Source organism: Mastigoproctus giganteus, chromosome 13 (assembly GCF_048544385.1).
Source record: "Mastigoproctus giganteus isolate SK-2022 chromosome 13, ASM4854438v1, whole genome shotgun sequence".
Taxonomy (NCBI): Eukaryota; Metazoa; Arthropoda; class Arachnida; order Uropygi; family Thelyphonidae; genus Mastigoproctus; species Mastigoproctus giganteus.
Window position 1 is genome coordinate 151,075,216 of NC_143587.1, and position 18,316 is coordinate 151,093,531.

The 18,316-nt window shown below is 35.7% G+C and overlaps 1 protein-coding gene across 2 annotated transcripts in view; it reads right to left on the bottom strand.

The window, feature by feature from the left end:
• Pat1 (Protein interacting with APP tail-1) overlaps positions 1-18,316 on the bottom strand; it is a 246,621-nt gene that overhangs the window by 140,396 nt on the left and 87,909 nt on the right. For both annotated transcript variants that reach the window (XM_090387853.1, XM_090387854.1), the window contains one exon: positions 5,584-5,752. In XM_090387853.1, coding sequence (XP_090243979.1) covers positions 5,584-5,752 — 169 coding nt within the window. The remainder of the gene's footprint in view (positions 1-5,583; positions 5,753-18,316) is intronic.

Genomic DNA, 18,316 nt, shown 5'->3' on the forward strand with positions numbered 1-18,316 from the left:
TTTCTCGGTTCACAGCACCCTTAATGTCTCAGTAATTTTTTCACGGCGCACCTAGACCAAAAGAAATACCTAACAGTTCCGTTTAGTAGTTAGGTCCAAACAACTTAATAAGAAATGTTGAAACTGTGAACTACCTCAAGCTAGTAGTTCGTGCGGTGTCCGACAGATGTCGAGTATCACTGTGCTTCCATTAAAAATTTAAAATATTCCACTGCGCACAGTTTGGGAACCACTGTTTTATGCAATAAACATTTAATTCCATAATTATTTTCATTATATTTTACATTGTATACAGTTAAAAAGTTATTTAAAAAGTATTTTTAAAATTCTTTGTAGACATTCCAGAAGGTCAAGACCAATTATAATTTTTCCTATTGATTATTATATTCGATTAACGCGTTTCCGTTTTGCGCAATGCGCTCGCGGGACGAATTAATCGCGTTAATCGAGGCCAGCCTGTATATACTTCCTTCCTTATATAGTTGACCTTTAAATTTATTCTAACTGTCAGCCTGCAATCAACGACTAGCTGGCTAAAAGAAAACTTTCTATAATCTAATCTAAACCTCAACCCCTGAAATTTGAATTTATGGCTGCTAGTTGGAAGATGAAGAAAGATGCTGCAGTAGTTAAAAATAATGGCATGGGTTTTAATTTTAGAAGAGGAGACTGGCGATTTAAGGCACTATATGGCATTATATATCAGGCAGATTGCAGAGGGAGGGCGAATACATTTGAATTATGGAATATGTTTAAAGCAAAACTCACAAAAGCCATGAATGCATATATACCATTAAGAAAATAATGAACGAGGAGGATGTCAAAATGGATGCATATGGTACTGACTGGCCTAATAGAGCAGAAAGAGGTCCTTTTTTCAGATTCAGTACTTTTCATTTCAGAGCAAAGAAAAATACTTAAGCCTACAACAGCTACAAGTTGATCTATAACAGTACCACAAATAATGCTAGAACAAATAAAGATGAGTATGAGAAAGCACTGGCTAGGAGAGAAAAAAAAAGGACAAGAAAATTTTCATGTAATGATTTCAAAGAAGAAAAAATGGATCAGATAGGACCTTTGTGTATAGGGTATGGGAAAGTCTTAGATAAACCAGTTGATGTTGCCGATGAAATGAATAGGTAATTTGCATCAGTCTTTACTGACAAAAGACTTTTCGCAATGAAGAGAGACTGTGCAAGTGAGTTTGAAAGACACATGAAAATATTGATTTCGAAACTGATGACTGTTTATTAGAAAAACTTTCCAGCAGAAAGGTAAGTAAGGCTCCTGGAATTAGCATTAGTTGAAGCATATGATGCAAGAAAGCAAGCTTATACAGCACCAGCCAAAAAAAAAAAAAAAAAAAAACCTTCCCATTTCACCCATCCAGTCACTCCAAATGTTTATATAGTTCAGCTTTAAATTTATTTAAGCTATCAAACTTTCACAACAAGAGATGGAAGTCTGTTCGGGCAATCAACTATCTGCTGGATAAAGGCAAACTACTACATATCTATTCTATAACTGTCTTTCCTCAATTTGAATCTGTGCACCCCTCAGATTCTTAATCTGAGCAAGCAGAAGAATCCCATCAGCACTGAGTCTGCTCAAACCATTCAAGGCATTATACACTTCAATCAAATCTCCTCACAGGTGCCTAGACCCCAAACGCTGCAATTTCCAGAACTTGAGCCTTTCTTCGTAAGAGCACTCTTTTGTTACTCTTATCAATCTTGTTGCCCTTCTCTGTACCTGTTCTAGCAACTGTACATCCTTCCTAAAATGAGGCCTCCAGACCTGTATGTAGTACTCAAGGTGTGACCTGACCACTATACAAGGAGATAATCACCTCCTTATCCCTACTAGCAAAATTCCTATATATCATTGACAAGACTCCATGGCCTGCTCCATGACACTTCATGGCAGCCCATCTGCACTGCTCAGAAAACTTCATATCTGACTGCAAAATTACCCCCAGGGTCTTTTTCATTCTCCACTTCTCTGGGTGTATTACCACACAGTTGATACATTTCTCTTGGGTTACTGCTACCCATATGCAGTACTTTGCATTTATCAATGTTAAACTTCAGTTGCCACTTTTCAGCCCATCTACCTAACTTTTCTAGATCCTGTTGCAGTAGCATACTGTCTTTACTGTCATTAACAACCCTGCCAACCTTTGTATCATCTGCAAACTTGGACATTAAGCCTGATATACCTTCATTGATAAATATACAAAACAACAATGGCCCTGCAGCAAACCCAAAGGACTCCACTACTAACATTAGTCCACGTACAGCAGTGTCCATTTATTGCCACTCTCGGCTGTCTCTCACTCAACAATCCCTTTATCCATTGTAGCAATTTGCCTTTAATGACATACTGCTCCAATCTGTACAGCAGTCTTCCATGTGCAACAGTTTCAAAAGCTTTTCTGAAATCCAAGTATATGATATCAAAATTATTTTTTGCATCCAGTTCCTTTGTGACACACATCATAGTATCCAATCAAATTGGTCAGAAAAGACTTCCCCTTAATAAACTCATGCTGTGTCTGAACTATTATTGCAGTCTTGTCTAGATGATCCTGCAAAGCTTCTTTAACCAGTGACTCCATTATTTTCCCTGGAATAGAAGTTAAACTAACAGGTCTATAATTATTTGGCCCTTTGAACCCCCTTTGTGAATTGGAGATATATTTGCACATCTCCAGTAAATGGGGACCTCCCCTGAATAAGGATGCTCTCATAATTATGGCTAAGGGTTTGCTTACTTCTCTCACTGTCTCCATCGTAACTGGAGAGATTCCATCCATCCCAGGTGCCTTTTTTTATGTTTAACTTCAACAATTTCTCCTCCATTATTACAAAATCATTTGGCTCCCTGTTAGTGTTTAGTATACTTCTGTTCTCCCCTTCCTTACAGAATTCCTTATGTGTGAATGTAGATGCAAAATACTCATTCAGTTTGTCAGCTATCTGAGCAGGATCATCAACAGTGAAACCATCAATATCAAGTGGACTAATCTGATTCATCCCCTTCCTTCTAGAGTTTACATAAGTAAATAAGTCTGAATCCTTTGCCATGGATTTCTCGTAATCAGCCTTCACTTGCCTAACCTCCTTTGTGACTGGATTACAGACTAGCTTACATCTATGATGGCTTCTGAGTCACCTGATAATTTATATGCATCCCATGCATTTTTCTTCTCTGCCACGGCTTCATTAGTTCACCTGACATCCATTTAGGTCTAAATTGTGAACAGTATTTTCTTAGTGGGTATGCTTCCAAGATTAGTCCTTTGAAGGCATTTAGAATTCGCTGCTTTTAACATCAGTTGATCCCACTGTATAAAATTTAAAAACTGTCTGAGACCACTATAGTCACCTTTACGAAAGCAAAAACCCTTCCCTTTACATCTTTAAGTAAATCCCACATTAGTACACTGTGATTGCTGTCACCAAGTGGTTCCTTTATCTGCAAATTCTCCACACATGAATAATCACTGCTGATAATGTGATAATCATTGCATTTTTGGCATATTTTTTAGAAGATAGAGCAAGTTCTTTTTAACTTTCATGACTGGTAATAAAATTTCCATCATTCTGCTTGGTGCTCTGCAGCTCTTCTGGAGTTAGTATTGCTGTGGTAGGAACTTCACCATCCACTTTAACACATTCCTAAAATTCTCCAACAGAATCCAAGTCCCCTATTTCTCAACATTGTGATCATGTTCAATTTCTGAACCATGTTTTTAAATGATATTCTCTCCAAAGTCACCCTTTCTAAAACAGTTGATTATTATGCTTGATGAAATACTGTCCCAAGCAATAGCAATATTTCAGATAGCACCCAAGACATTTAGGCTGCAAATCGTTCCCTCCTTCTATGTTGGATCGAATAACTTATCAGGTGTTATAAATAATGTTATAATATATTAGTTATAAATAATATTAATAGTGGCTATATAAAACTGGTGGCACTGGAGGTAAAAACAACAACTATATTTCATCAAGTATTTCATCAAGAGAGGACAGTATTTCATGAAGCATAATAATCAACTGTTTTAGAAAGGGTGACTTTGGAGAGAATATCATTTAAAAACATAGTTCAGAAATTGAATATGATCACTATGTTGAGAAATAGGGGACTTTGATTCTGTTGGAGAATTTTAGGAATGTGTTAAAGTGGATGGTGAAGTTCCTACCATTAACTTTACTGCCTCTGCAGAATGTACTATGCAACAATCTAGAATAATCAAAATGTTCCTTTTTTTTTTTTTTTTTGAAGCTATTCTTCTCTCCAGTCTCAATATCAAAGATTGAAAAATTATGACCATAAGCCAAGCATTCTGAATAGCCTCATAATTACATTGAAGTTGTTTAACTCCTTTAAAACATCTTAGCTTGGAAAATTTATGCACCACAAGTGGGTGAAATTTTGTACTACCAGCTGCATTGCAGCATAACAGAAATAGTGATTCTTTGCTTAATTTTCCACCATTACAAAAAACTCTCCTCAAACAAAGTGTTTTGATTGGCAGCAAATTATAAAATATACCCTTCTCATTGACATTAAAAATATCCTTCGCTTCATTGACATTAAAAATATCCTTTTTCAAGAATGCCATGTAGAGAATGCAACCAGTCTGTGGCCTTTTCTTTGTCAACCAATCTGCAAGCATTTCACAAAAGATATTCCTGTCCTTAAATTTCTGTAGACGAATTTTTTAATTTCTACATTTGAAGTTGCTAATTCCATATTATTGAGATAGATAATCAGCTTTTTTATTTTTGCAAAATTTAAACCATACTTGCAAATTAGTTGCACGCATTTTTTGGTATCACTCAATAAGCTTTGTTTCAAGTTCTTCAAGTTTTGCACTATGAATTCATTTCTTGTTTTTTTTTTTTTTTTAAATCTCTGCTCAAGTGTCATGCATGTCTTCAAGTCCCCCCCCCCAAATTTCCAGTATCATAGACATAGTATACAAACATTGTGCTATTTTCATAATGTGCATGCCACACAGTATTCCAGTAAAGTAGCATAGTGTGGTGATGCCCAACTAAAGCCCAGTGGTAGAAACTTTCATAACTCATAGAATCTGATGAGTTTCAGCACATGGATTAAAAAATAAGTAGTGTGATAAAATCACAACAATAAGATTGTTGTGATAAAATAACAATTTGCTTAACTGATAAGCTATGTGGATTAAATTTAAAAAAATCGCTAAGTTATAAAGGAAGTGAGTAAATATCACAGACAATATATATGTTTATATTTGTAACTGTGTTCATAAATAAAGGCATCAAGTCCTTACCAAGGGAAGTCAACTTATAACAATTTCCAAATGTGATCAGTGATTTTCCATATAAGGACTCCTGTTACAGATTTGCAAGGCAGAAATTAAAACACCTAAATGCAACCCAAAATTAGTCATCTCCCCCAACCTCACACAAAACCAAATGTCAGGATGGCTAAAAGATTTATGAAACCATTACATATATTACATAATGTTTATTCTATTTTTTTATTTTATTATAACAACATTCAATAAAACAAAAAATAAAAGGTTTTAACCTCCTTATAATGGCTGCAGCAAAAGAAGAGAGCTGAAAATTCACTATACAGACCAGCAAGATTTACAAACTGTCCTTGCAATTTGACTTTATTAATGTATTCCTGGGCTTCTGCAAAAGTTTCTTGTGCTTCTTGAAACTTGCAGTATGCAGTTCTCACATTAAGAAGCCTAAAGAAAAAACAGTTTTTCAATAATGGTACCTAAATTTATGAAAATAACTACATAATGAAATATCTTTAACTTTTTAAAGTTTAAGATTAATACTATTAAGCAGTAAGAGTCATCAATTGTAGATATATATTAGTCCATAAATTTAATACCTAACCAAATATGATCAGTGAGTGGATGTGTGAAATGGTGTGTGTGTGTTTTTGGCTGATGCTATATAAGCTTGCTTTCTTGTATTATGTGTCCTTGCTAATGTGCAATGAATAAGAATTGCAGTTGTGATTATGCAATATGTAAACCCACACTAATCTTTCCTAATTTAACAGGATTTGTAGGTGAGTATTAGAGCCCTACTTCATTGTCACATAGGTGAGTCCATCAAAAAGTTACTTTACTGTATGATTTTCTTTGAAAAATATTACATTGTGCAACACTGGTTCTAATGCATACTTAAAAAAAAAAAAAAAAAAAAAACACATATATACAGGCACTCCTCGGCTTACATAACACTTGACTTATGGAAATTCGACTTTATGCAAGTTTTTGCCGGGCGGTGAAAACTTTAAAAAATCGAGGAAACGTATTTTGCATCCCGTAGGAATAAATATCATAATGTGGACCCAATAACACATTGGGGGTTTTTTTTTTTTTTTTGGTAATTCATTCCAAGACCTAGGAAGTTAAAATTTTTGCTATATAACTTACACTTTCATTGTTATCATATGTTCCATTATAAGAATCAATTTTGAATGCCTTCGTGATATTTTTCTAAAACACATTTCTGGATGTCACTACCATAAAACAAAAACAATTTGCACTTTCCAGTTTATTGGGCTTTTCTGTTAGCGCAATCTATTATAAACAGGTAGTAAACTTGATCTTACTCATTTGTGATAATACCGATAACTAGAATTCGGTGAGTTTTTACGTTACGGTATTATGGTGAAATGAGTTCCCTTTCACTGAAATCTTCAATCATATAAAAAACATAAATAAATTTTCAGAATCTTCTCTTCATTCCCATTTACTTATTACAATGGTGAAGGGAAAGGGACCAACAGAAAGTGCAAGTGCTGGCAGTGCTAAGAAATGAAACAAAATTAATTTAGAAATGAAGATGATTAATTAAGAAGTACGAAGCAGGACAAAGTTTGTAATCTATTGCACGGAATTAGGTCTCATTACTTCAACAGTGAATACTATTTTAAGGGACAGTGCACGTATAAAAGAACATGTTAAAGAATCAATAGAAACATTACAACAGAAAGTTGTAATATTCCTCGTCGATATCTTGGTCCTGAGCAGTCTGCAGAAGCTCAAACTTGTTCTTAAGTAGTAGTAGTAGTGGCATGTGATGCAAGAAAGCAAATCTATATGAGCTTATGCAGCATCAGCCAAAAAAAAAAAAAAAAAACACACCATTCCCTCCAAATGCCTGTCCAGTTCCTCCTTAAATTTATTCAACCTATCAACTTCCACAACGACAGATGGAAGTTTGTTCCAGCAATTAACCACCCACTGGCTAAAGGCAAATTTCCGCACATCTAATCTACATCTGTCTTTTCTTAATTTGAATTTATGCCCCCTTAGGTTCGTAATCTGAACAAGTGGAAGGATCCCATCAGAATTCAGCGTGCTGAACCCATTCAAGGCCTTATACACCTCAATCAGATCACCGCGCAGGTGCCTAGTCTCCATCCACTGCAATTTGCAGAACTTAAGCCTCTCTTGATAAGAGGCTTAAGTTCTGCAAATTGCAGTGGCTGGAGACTAGGCACCTGCGCGGTGATCTGATTGAGGTGCCTAGTCTCCAGCCACTGGAGACTAGGCACCTCTCCTCCTCCTCCTCTGTTATCTCAAAGACCTTTGTATTATTTACTCGAGTCAGTTTTTTCCTTTCCTACATCTATATCAAGTGTACATCTTACCATTCTGTGATCACTTCCAACATTTACCTTATTCAGGACAGTAACATCATTCACAATATATCTTCTGTTAGTGAGGATGAAGTCAATTTCATTAGTTGTTAATCCATTTGGACTCTTCCATGTCCACTTTCTGTACACCCTTTTCTTGAAAAAAGTGTTCATTACTGACAGTCCTTGAGATTCTGCAAATTCCACAAGTCTTTCACCTCTTTTATTTCTTTCACCAATTCCAAAATTTCCTATAGTTCCTCTTTCTGCGCTGTTTTGCCTTTTTCCAACCTTAGCATTGAAGTTCCCCATAATAATAGTGTAGTGGGTTTTCGGCTCATCTAGAAGACACTCAATTTCGGTGTGCATTTCTTCAACCTCTTCATCATCATGGCTCGATGTTGGTGCATAAAGACTACTATAGAGCAGAAGACTACTATAGAAAATTATACAAGGAGCGAGGGAATGATGCCAACAGTGGGGAAGATGGATTGCAAAGTAGCAGCACATACGACATACCCGATATTCTTCCTGATGAGGTAGAACATGCATTGAAGAAAATGAAGAATCAGAAAGCCCCGAGGGAAGATGAAGTTACTGTAGAGTTGTTAAAATTCGGAGGAAGAGACATAAAACAAAAACTGGCAAGGCTCTTCACAAAGTGCATTAGAAAAGGTGTGACGTCTAAGCAGTGGAATAATGCAATCATAGTTTTGCTGAATAAGAAAGGAGATAAATCAGAAATTAGAAATTATAGACCAATTAGCTTGTTATCCCACATCTACAAGTTGTTCACAAGGGTCATTACTAACAGATTAGAAAGAATACTTGATGAGAATCAACCGAAAGAGCAAGCTGGCTTTAGGACAGGATTCTCAACTATGGATCACCTTCACGTAATATCACAGCTAATGGAGAAAGCAAATGAATATAAAACACCATTATGCCTGGCATTTGTGGATTATGAAAAGGCATTTGACTCCATACAGCATAAGGCAATATTTCGGGCACTGGAAAGACAAGGCATAGATACCCCATATATTATGATTTTGAAGAAAATATATGAGAGTGCTACCTCCTTTATTAGACTAGACAAAGACAGTAGGAAATTTAAAATCGAGAAAAGAGTTCGACAAAGAGACACAATATCTCCGAAACTGTTTACTGCTGCCCTTGAGGAAGATGCCCTTGAGGAAGATTAGACTGGTCGCAGAAATGAGTCAATGTGGATGGAGAGTACCTAAACCATTTATGATTTGCAGATGACATTGTGGTCATAAGCCACGATCCCAAAGAATTAGAGGAAAATCTTAATCAGTTATGTACAGTTAGTAAGGATTTTGGACTAAAGATGAATATGGCTAAAACAAAAGTAATGATGAACAAGTATGCTACAGAAAGGGAAATAATGATTGAAGGAGCAGTAATTGAAAAGGTGGTGTCATATACTTATCTGGGACAAGTTATTAGCTGTAATAATGATAAAAGGCTGGAAATCAAGAGAAGAATAAATTTTGGATGGATAGCATTCAGGAAATATAGTCACATACTGAAGAGCAATATCCCAGTTTGTCTGAAACGTAAAATAATGAACCAATGTATACTCCCCACCATGACTTATGGAAGTGAAACTTGGGCACTCACCAAAAGAATGGAAGAGAATCTGAGAACTACACAGAGAAGAATGGAACGAATTATATTGGGAATCAGACTGTTAGATAAGAAGAGAAACACATGGATTAGGCAGCAAACTCAAGTAAAGGACATTCTTATCAAAACTAAAGAACTAAAATGGTCTTGGGCAGGACACATAGCTCGAAGACACGATGAGAGATGGACTAAGAAAATAACAGAATGGTACCCAAGAGGAGCTAGAAGAAAACCTGGAAGACAAAGGCGGAGATGGATAAATGAAATTCATGTTTTTGGGTAGTAAATTGATGGCCAGTGCTCAAAACAGAAGGAACTGGAAAGTTGCTGGAAAGGCCTTCATCCTGCAGTGGACTGAAAATGGCTGATGACGATGATGATGAAAGGATCAACGTATTTAAGATCAACAGTGATCACAAAACAGCGTTCAGGTGCTATAATGAAGGTGGAAAAGCATCAATAATATGGATGGAAAATCAGATTCAGAAGAAAGTGCCCCTGAGTTCTTTGTTATTGATTGCTTATCTTTTTAATTTTAACCCCCACCCACAAATGTAAGTGAACAGAAATGTCAACTAGTTTGTATGTACATATTACAGTACGTATTAATTATTCCGATTATCACGTATATTCTTCCGAATTGCACGTATCATTTAATTTTTTAATTGGTAAGGTAATAAAGGGTAAATTTGTGCTTATTATATCTTTGCTTTATAGCCTGTGGATAATATTCCTCCTATTTTCGCTAATTAGAATCGCTGTTTAATAGAATTAAAATTCAATTCACAAACGTTTTTACAATGACCGGTGCTTGCTGCACATCGTATAGTGAACGGTACTTTACTATGTCGAGTTTGTTGTAACATGATTTGATTGTACAGTGAACCAATTGTAAAAAAAGGGGGGTACATTGTATTTTTAACTATTTGCGTGAAACTTCGGATAATTGGGGCAACCGCTTAATTGGGCCAAAATGCACTAGTCCCGATGTGTCCCAAATAACCGGAATGGACTGTACTTATCTTGGAGAAGTCATTAGCTGTAATAATGGTAAATGGCTGGAAGTCAAGAAAAGAATAAATTTCAGATGGATAGCATTCAAGATATAGTCACATACTGAGGAGCAATATCCCAATTTGTCTGAAACATAAAATAATGAACCAATGTTATTCCCCACCACGACTTATGAAAGTGAAACTTGGGCACTCTTCACCAAAAGAATGGAAGAGAAGCTGAAAACTACACAACGAAGAATGGAACGAATTATATTAGGAATAAAACTGTTGGATAAGAAGAGAAACACATGGATTAGGCAGCAAACTCAAGGAAAGGACATTCTTATAAAAACTAAAGAAATGAGATGGATTTGGGCAGGACATATAGCTCAGACATGATGACAGATGGACTAAAAAAAAAAAATAACAAAATGGTACACAAGAGGAGCTAAAAGAAAACCTGGAAGACAACGGAGATGGACAAATGAAATTCAAGAGTTTGTGGGCAGTAAATGGATAGCCGTTGCACAAAACAGAAGGAACTGAAAAGTTGCTGGAGAGGCCTTCATCCTGCAGTGGATTGAAAATGGCTAACGATGATGTAATTCTTACAACTGCACTTTAATTTTGACAAAATTGTGGTATCTAAAAGATTTGTGATGGTAAGATTTAAAATACATTTTTAAACAGTTTTTGATTTAAATAGAAAATACTAAACTGATCTGCATCTGGTGTTTCAACAGGTTTACGTTTATAGGCCAAAGATATAAAATATTTGAAATATTCTAATAGCTCCTGACAGCTGTTTTTAAGAGAAGTTCAAAATTAATTTTAGGAATTAATCTAAACTTACATCCAAATGAAAGAATTTCTGTGGGTTCAGAGTGTAGCACAATATCTAAATCTCCACAAATAATATGACCATAATTGGGATCAATGAAAGACTGCAAACATTTTGTTTGCAAATACAACGGTCCAAATCATGTGTCACTGTTGTTGTTATTTGGTTTTTAGGAGCATTAGCAACAAAGGCCATATTGCTCCAGGAATATGCGGTGGTCATTCCCTGACCTTTCCGCATCCTCCGTATTTGGAAATCATGTGTCAGCACATAAATTAGCTGCTGTGAATTTATAACTGGAAGCAGCTAAGCTATAGAGTTTAGAATATTTATATCCGACTTGAATATGATTATTTTAGCTGACAATAGGCAGTAGATTGTGTGAATTAACAGATTTTAATATTGATATAGTCCATAAGTTTAATTACATAAGTACTGTAAAGGCATCGTTTAATTTTATCTCATATTGTGGCTGTCTTCACGAAATACCAGGTATTGCACTACTTTGAATAAATAACACTCCTGTAGTAGAGGAGACTACAGTTATTTATTCTCAGTAGGCACCACCACCAACCAGATGGCCGTTTTGAAGCTAGCTGGCTTCATCACCGGTGGGCACCCTGATAATGGAAACATGTCATCACAGTTGAAGTCATTCTACAATATGAGAGATGCCAAATGGTGTACAGAATGATACAGTATTTGAAGATTAAATGTGCAAGGCATAATATGATATGGGTTTAAATTAACTATATAATATCAGTGTAGATACACCAATAGCTTACTGACATTAACTACATACATAGTGTAAAGGAATTTTTCAATTTTATCTCATATTGTGGCTGCCTTCAGAACAAGATACCAGGTATTGCACTACTTTGAATAAACAATGCTCCTGTAGTAGAGGAGATGGCTAAGGTAAAGAAAGCCAACACAAGAATGACAAGAAACATCGGTTAATTTACGCGGAAAATTAGTTTCCCGACACCGGAATCGAGAAGGATATATTGATTGACAGGTAGGCGTGGCAAACAATGAAATGATTGGTGGTGGCCATGACAGACGACAATCTAGTCATTGGTTGGCATTATGTGTATTTATGAGTAAAGAACAGTGCATAATAGTTATGTGATGAATGGTAAACAGGTAATAGTAGCGATGAATCTTTTAAAGATGGAAGAAATTTGTAAGGAAAATAAAACATTGGTTGATTTTTTGATAATAATAATAATTTATTTATCTCTATTTTATGTTACACTTTTTTGGGAGATAAGAGCAAAAAGGGAGGAAGAATACATAAGCCAATGGCTTTTTAGGGGGTGTTCCCTTAAAAAAAACAATGAATATACAAATATACAATTGAAAAATATACAGTTCTGAAATTGTACAGGTAATGTTCAACAGAAAAGACAAATAAATTGGAGTTTTTTGTACATTTCTTTGCAGAACACTTCGAAAAGCATCACTACTTATAATATCACTGTGAACATTTTTAAAATTAAATGAGAGAAAAGAAAAATGATGAGATACATGCAGAGAAATTTACAAACTTTTTGCCAACTGCTTCCTTTAACATTTGTGCATTATTTCATGGTGTTTTTAAAATCCAGAAGTTGAGTGGAAGGTAATTTGAATCAGACATCCCTAGTGATGTGTTCAATTAGTAGTTTCTTGAATTGTCATTTTTGATTTTTGAAGAAAGTTTGTTCCAGGTTTTAGCACCTCTGTATTTTATACTTTTCTGACCTATGGCTTTTCTGAAAATCGGAATCTTCAGGTTGGCTTCATTTCTTAGATTGTATAATACTTCTTCACCTATGGTTATGAAAAAGGATCTGAAAAGAGTGGGAAACTCTGGTGTTTTCAATGTATTGTAAACAAAGACCGCCTCGACTTTCTGTAGCAGTTGATAGATGCTGAGGAGTCTCACTTCCTTGTATCTCGAACTAACTAACTAATGCATTCCAAGGAAGGCCCAAAATTGAATCAACACATCAATTGAGAATGGAATTGATTCTTGCAAGATTTTCTTGGCTGGTGGTACCTCATGAGATGATTCCATAGGTGAGGTGCAGCTGAATTAAAGAAAGGAATACTAGTCTGAGAAGGGAAGGAGACACCCAGGCAGAGGCCCTAAAGAATATTCCCATTAGCGAAGAAGTTTTTTCGTAGGGTTATTATTTGTTTTGCCCAACTCAGCTTATCATTTAGCCAGATTCTGAGAAACTTGGTTTCATTCACCCTTTCAAGTTGTTTTTCTTTGTATTATGTCTAAATCAATATTCAGTGGTTTGTTTTTCATTCTAAATGCCATGCATTTTTCTGGATTCAATATAAGCTGATTCTTTTGAAGCCAACTATGCATCACAGAGAGCAAGGCAGAGATTGAGTTGAAGCTGATTAGGGTCTTTATCTGTGATCAGGATGGAAATATCATCGGCATATGCTACTAGGTGAGAAGATGGAAGAGAGAAATTCATCTATGTAAAAAACAATAGGATAGGTCCAAGAAGTGAGCCTTGAGGTACTCCCCTGGAGAAATAACAGATGTCAGAGTATGACTGATTTGTTCTTACGACAAACAGCCGATCAGTAAGGTAGTCTTCAAGGAGAAGGTTAATTTTCCCTCTCAAGCCAAGATTATCGAGTTTGTTAAGTAGAATGTTATGGTTTATGCAATCAAAAGCTTTAGATAAGTCAAGAAACAGTGCTATAGCATAGTGACCCTTTTCAAGACTATCAATGATCCTTGAGCAGGTCAACAACTGCAAGATCAGTGGATCTTTTAGAGCGATAAGCATACTGCTGTTGATGGATGAGCTGATTTTCTTCAAGAAAACCCATGAGTCTGCTATGAAGAATTTTTTCAAATAATTTTGCAAAAACTGAGAGTAGAACTATTGGGCAAAAGTTGTTGATAGAGTTACAAGGTTTCCCTTTGGAACAGGGATGATGATTATTGCTTTTTTGAATTGAGAAGGGAATTTACCAGATTGAAAAGAGAGATTGAATATATAGTTCGGTGGTGTAAGAATTGAGCTAAGGACCTTTTTCAGCAGAGAAGGAGATATTTCATCAGAGCCAGGGGTTCCTTTTTTTTTCAATTGATTCCCTGCCTATAAAATCTCTTGATCAGAGAGGGGAGTGAGAAAAAAAAAGTTTCTGGTTGAGTACTTGGCAGATTCTCTCATTTCATTATCACTGAAGTCAAGATCGTCTCGAAAGAGGTTATTTCCACTTGATATAAAGTCGTTACAGAAGGCAGTAGCTTTTAGCTCGTCATCTGAAATGAGTATCCTCTTTTTAAATATATCTCCAACGTAGCTCCATGATTTCAGTTTCCTTCCCGGTAATAGTTTTTCCATTTTTACTTACTTGTTATGATACCTGTAAGTTGAGAACTATAGTATTTTCTTTCCTCTGACCGAATGCAGTCAGTGACTTTGTTTCTGTACGTTTTGTGCATTTAATTTTATCTGCCTCGATTCCTGTTTCTCTAGCAATTCTTGCAAAGTTGTCTCTTTTCTTTAACATATTACAAATCTTGTTTGAGATGAACGGGCATATTTTCCCTCTTGGCCTGGTGGCCTTTTTATTCCCTGGGCTCCTGATATATGACACGTATTTTTATAGCTATTTAGGATATGCTTAGAAAAGCATATCCTAAATAGCTATGAAATTGCAATTTCAGGATCACTTGTAGTAAGCACTCCATCCCATGTTGACTGCTGCAGGTCGTGAAAAAGCTAATTGAGAGAGTCTGGAGTGACAGATTTGAAAGTGTGCATGATCTCTGCTTCATTTATTTCATTTTCAATTACCATTAAGATGGGACGATGATCCGAAATAGTTGTATCAAGTATTGCATAAGTGAGAGAGAGAGCATTCCCCAATTGCGAAGTCAAGGAGGGAACTGTGGGACTCTCCCATTCTAGTTGGGATATATCTCCATCAGTAAGAACAGAGAAACCATTTGGAGTTACAATTAGTGCTTCTGAGTACTACTACTAAAGTGATACTAAACCGATGTTATCGTGTGTTGTGTTAGCACACCAATCAGCACATCATTTGCCATGCCCACCTGTCAATCAATATATTGTTCTCGACTTTGCTCGATACCAATAACACCAACCGCCTGTTTACCGAGCGAGCAGCGCTTGAGTGCCATATCGGGAAACTAATTTTCCGCATAAATTATCCGTTTCTCATCATTCTCGTGTTGGCTTTCTTTACCTTCGCCGAGGAGACTACTGTTATTTATTCTCAGTGGGAAACACCATCCAGACTGCAGTCTTGAAGCTAATTGGCTTCATCATTGGTGGGTGGGCAGGTACCATGATAATGCAAACATGTCATCACAGTTGTGAAGTTGTTCCACAATATGAGAGATGCCAAAAGGTGTACAGAATGATACAGTATTTGAAGATTAAATGTGCAAGGCATAATACGATACAGATTTAAATTTACTATAACGGTGAAGATACACCATAGTTTACCCATAAATTTAACTACATACGTAGTGTAAAGGCATCATTTAATTTTATCTCAACGATGCCTTTACACTACACATGTAGTTAAATCTATGAGTAAACTATGGTGTATCTACACTGATATTATAGCTAATTTAAACCCATATCATATTATGCCTTGCGCATTTAATCTAAGCCCATAAGTTTATATTGAAATTTCAAGAATATAATAGACTGTTCATGTTGAAGATTGCCATGCTGAGATTTTAGTCTAAAATTGAAAAAATATCATATTCAAAAGTACACAGTACTGCCATAAATACTGTCACAAAAGTAAGACTTCTGTAAAAATAGAAAATATCACAGAGCTGTGGGTTTTGCACCATGTGTATTACTAATGTATGGTTTTCTTTAACATGTATCATCAACTAGTAAAGGAAGACAGTGAAAATGGAATGGGGAAATAAATAAAACAGGACTACTGTCATAGGTCTTCATAAGGCAGGACATGATGTACCTACAATTTTCAAACTTCTGAAACCACTTAGAATAAGCCGAAGATTTGTCTACAGGGCAACTGATAGATACAATGAAAAACAGAGAATTTGAGAGGCCCTGGTCCGGCCACCCAAGGACTGTGAGGACCCCAAGGCAGTGGAGAATAGAATTTGTAGGAATCCCCTACTAAAACAGAAAATCATGTCCAGAGAAATGGGAATATCACCAAGATCAATGCCGCGCATAATCAAAAGTGATCTAGGGACGAGTGCCTACTGCAGGAGAACAGAACAGTTCCTAACTCCAGCTCTGATGGAACAGATGCCATAAAGATCAGAGGCACTGCTAATCTGCTATGCAAATGGTAAGCATCGACAGATACTCTTCACAGATGAAAAGATTGTTACCACTGCCTCAGTGGTAACAATCTTTTCAAAGAGTTACAATCAAAATGACAAGGTGCATGCCCATAGCTATGCAGAGCATGTCAGGCTGTTAAAAGGGTTGAAAGGGGTCATAATCCAGCATCAGTGATGGTTTGGTGGGGAGTCTCCTACGAAGGTATAACAAAGGTGCATATTTGTGTTCAGGGGTGAAAACCAGTGCAAGCGTGTACCTGAATGATATTCTGGAGCCGAACATGAGACCCCTCAATCAGACTCTTCAATGGTCTATTTTGGAAGGGATGGTCTGTGATAAAAGGCATGCCACAGTGGAGAGCCTGAAGAGATCACTGGAGCATGCTGTGGCCAATTTCCCATGGATGTTGTGCATACTTCTACTGATGAATGGCCGGAATGTCTGAGGTGTTGTGTAAAAAACAAGGGAAGGGGGCTCATTTTGAATGAGTGTTATGTTGCTTCATTTGTTGGGTGTTCAAGAATAAACCCACAGAGTTTTGAGTTCTTGTGTCTTTATTTTGTGGCTACATGCAGTAAACCATTTGACAGTATTTATGGCAGTACTGTGTATAAAAAACCCATGTAAGGCTTTAAGTGGGCTGTGCTTTACACTGAAAAGTATATTACATATAGACTGCAAATCAATGTAATCTTTGTCCCAATCATTAAGTATTTGAGCAAAAACTGCCCAATTTATATTATTATTTATTTATTTTGTCCATTTGATTTTTTTATGATCTATTAAGTTGTTTGATTATAAATGTAACTATATGAAATTTGTCATATATGGAAGTATCTAATATATGATTAGTAATAAACATATGATTAAATTTGTATTTGAAGTCCATATAGGTATAGAGTTTTAAATTTTAACATAAAAAGATCCTCAAGTCAGTATCAGCAAAACTGTGTAATTGAAAGTGTTGAAATTCAGTTGTGTTCAATATTATCTTATTTTTACTGTAAATATTGATATCTGATCTATGTAAATTAAATCTTAAGTGTAGTTTATTTGAAGGTATTCAATTTTGTGTTCAATATTATTCTTATTTTTACTGTAAATATTGAAATCTGATTTGTGCAAAATGAAATTTTAAGTACAGTTTATTGCTAGTTTGTCCAACATATTTAATATTGCAAGTGCAGCAAGTAATAAGGTAGATAGATAGCATTATACAGTTCACAAAAAATAAGTGCTGCTGCTAAATTACCAGTGTAGTGCTGTGGATACATGGATGGACAAGCAAGACAAAGTTCACTATTACATGTGTTGAATTTAGCGATGACATTATTATATGGTGTAGCAGAACAAATCTTGTGGAAATCCAGATTAGAAGCATTATCTGCTAATTTGTTCTGTGAATTGTATTCTGCGTATGTAAAATATTAAATGTACGCAATGTTGAAACTATCCAGAGCAATACACCCCATAGTCAAATTCATACTATATTTTAGGTGGTAGGTGATTTTCATCAACCGGTGAAATACCACCACTTTGCTTATTGGAGGCTTGAAGCGGTGAAACCCATGTTTAGTCTCTAGAGCAAAGTTTCCGGCATCCCCCTCCCTCCATACTTCTCCTTCGACCCATGCACGGTACTAAGTACTATAGGTTTTGATACCTTTCGTGTTTGGGGTTTTCATAAAAAAAAAAAAAAAATATATATATATATATATATATGCTTCCCATGTAGAATGTTATCCATGGTATGTTTTAACTACATAATTCTAAAGTTAAGGTTAATGTTTTTTTTTTTTTTAAATGTAAATCATAATTTGAAGAAGAATGTAGAG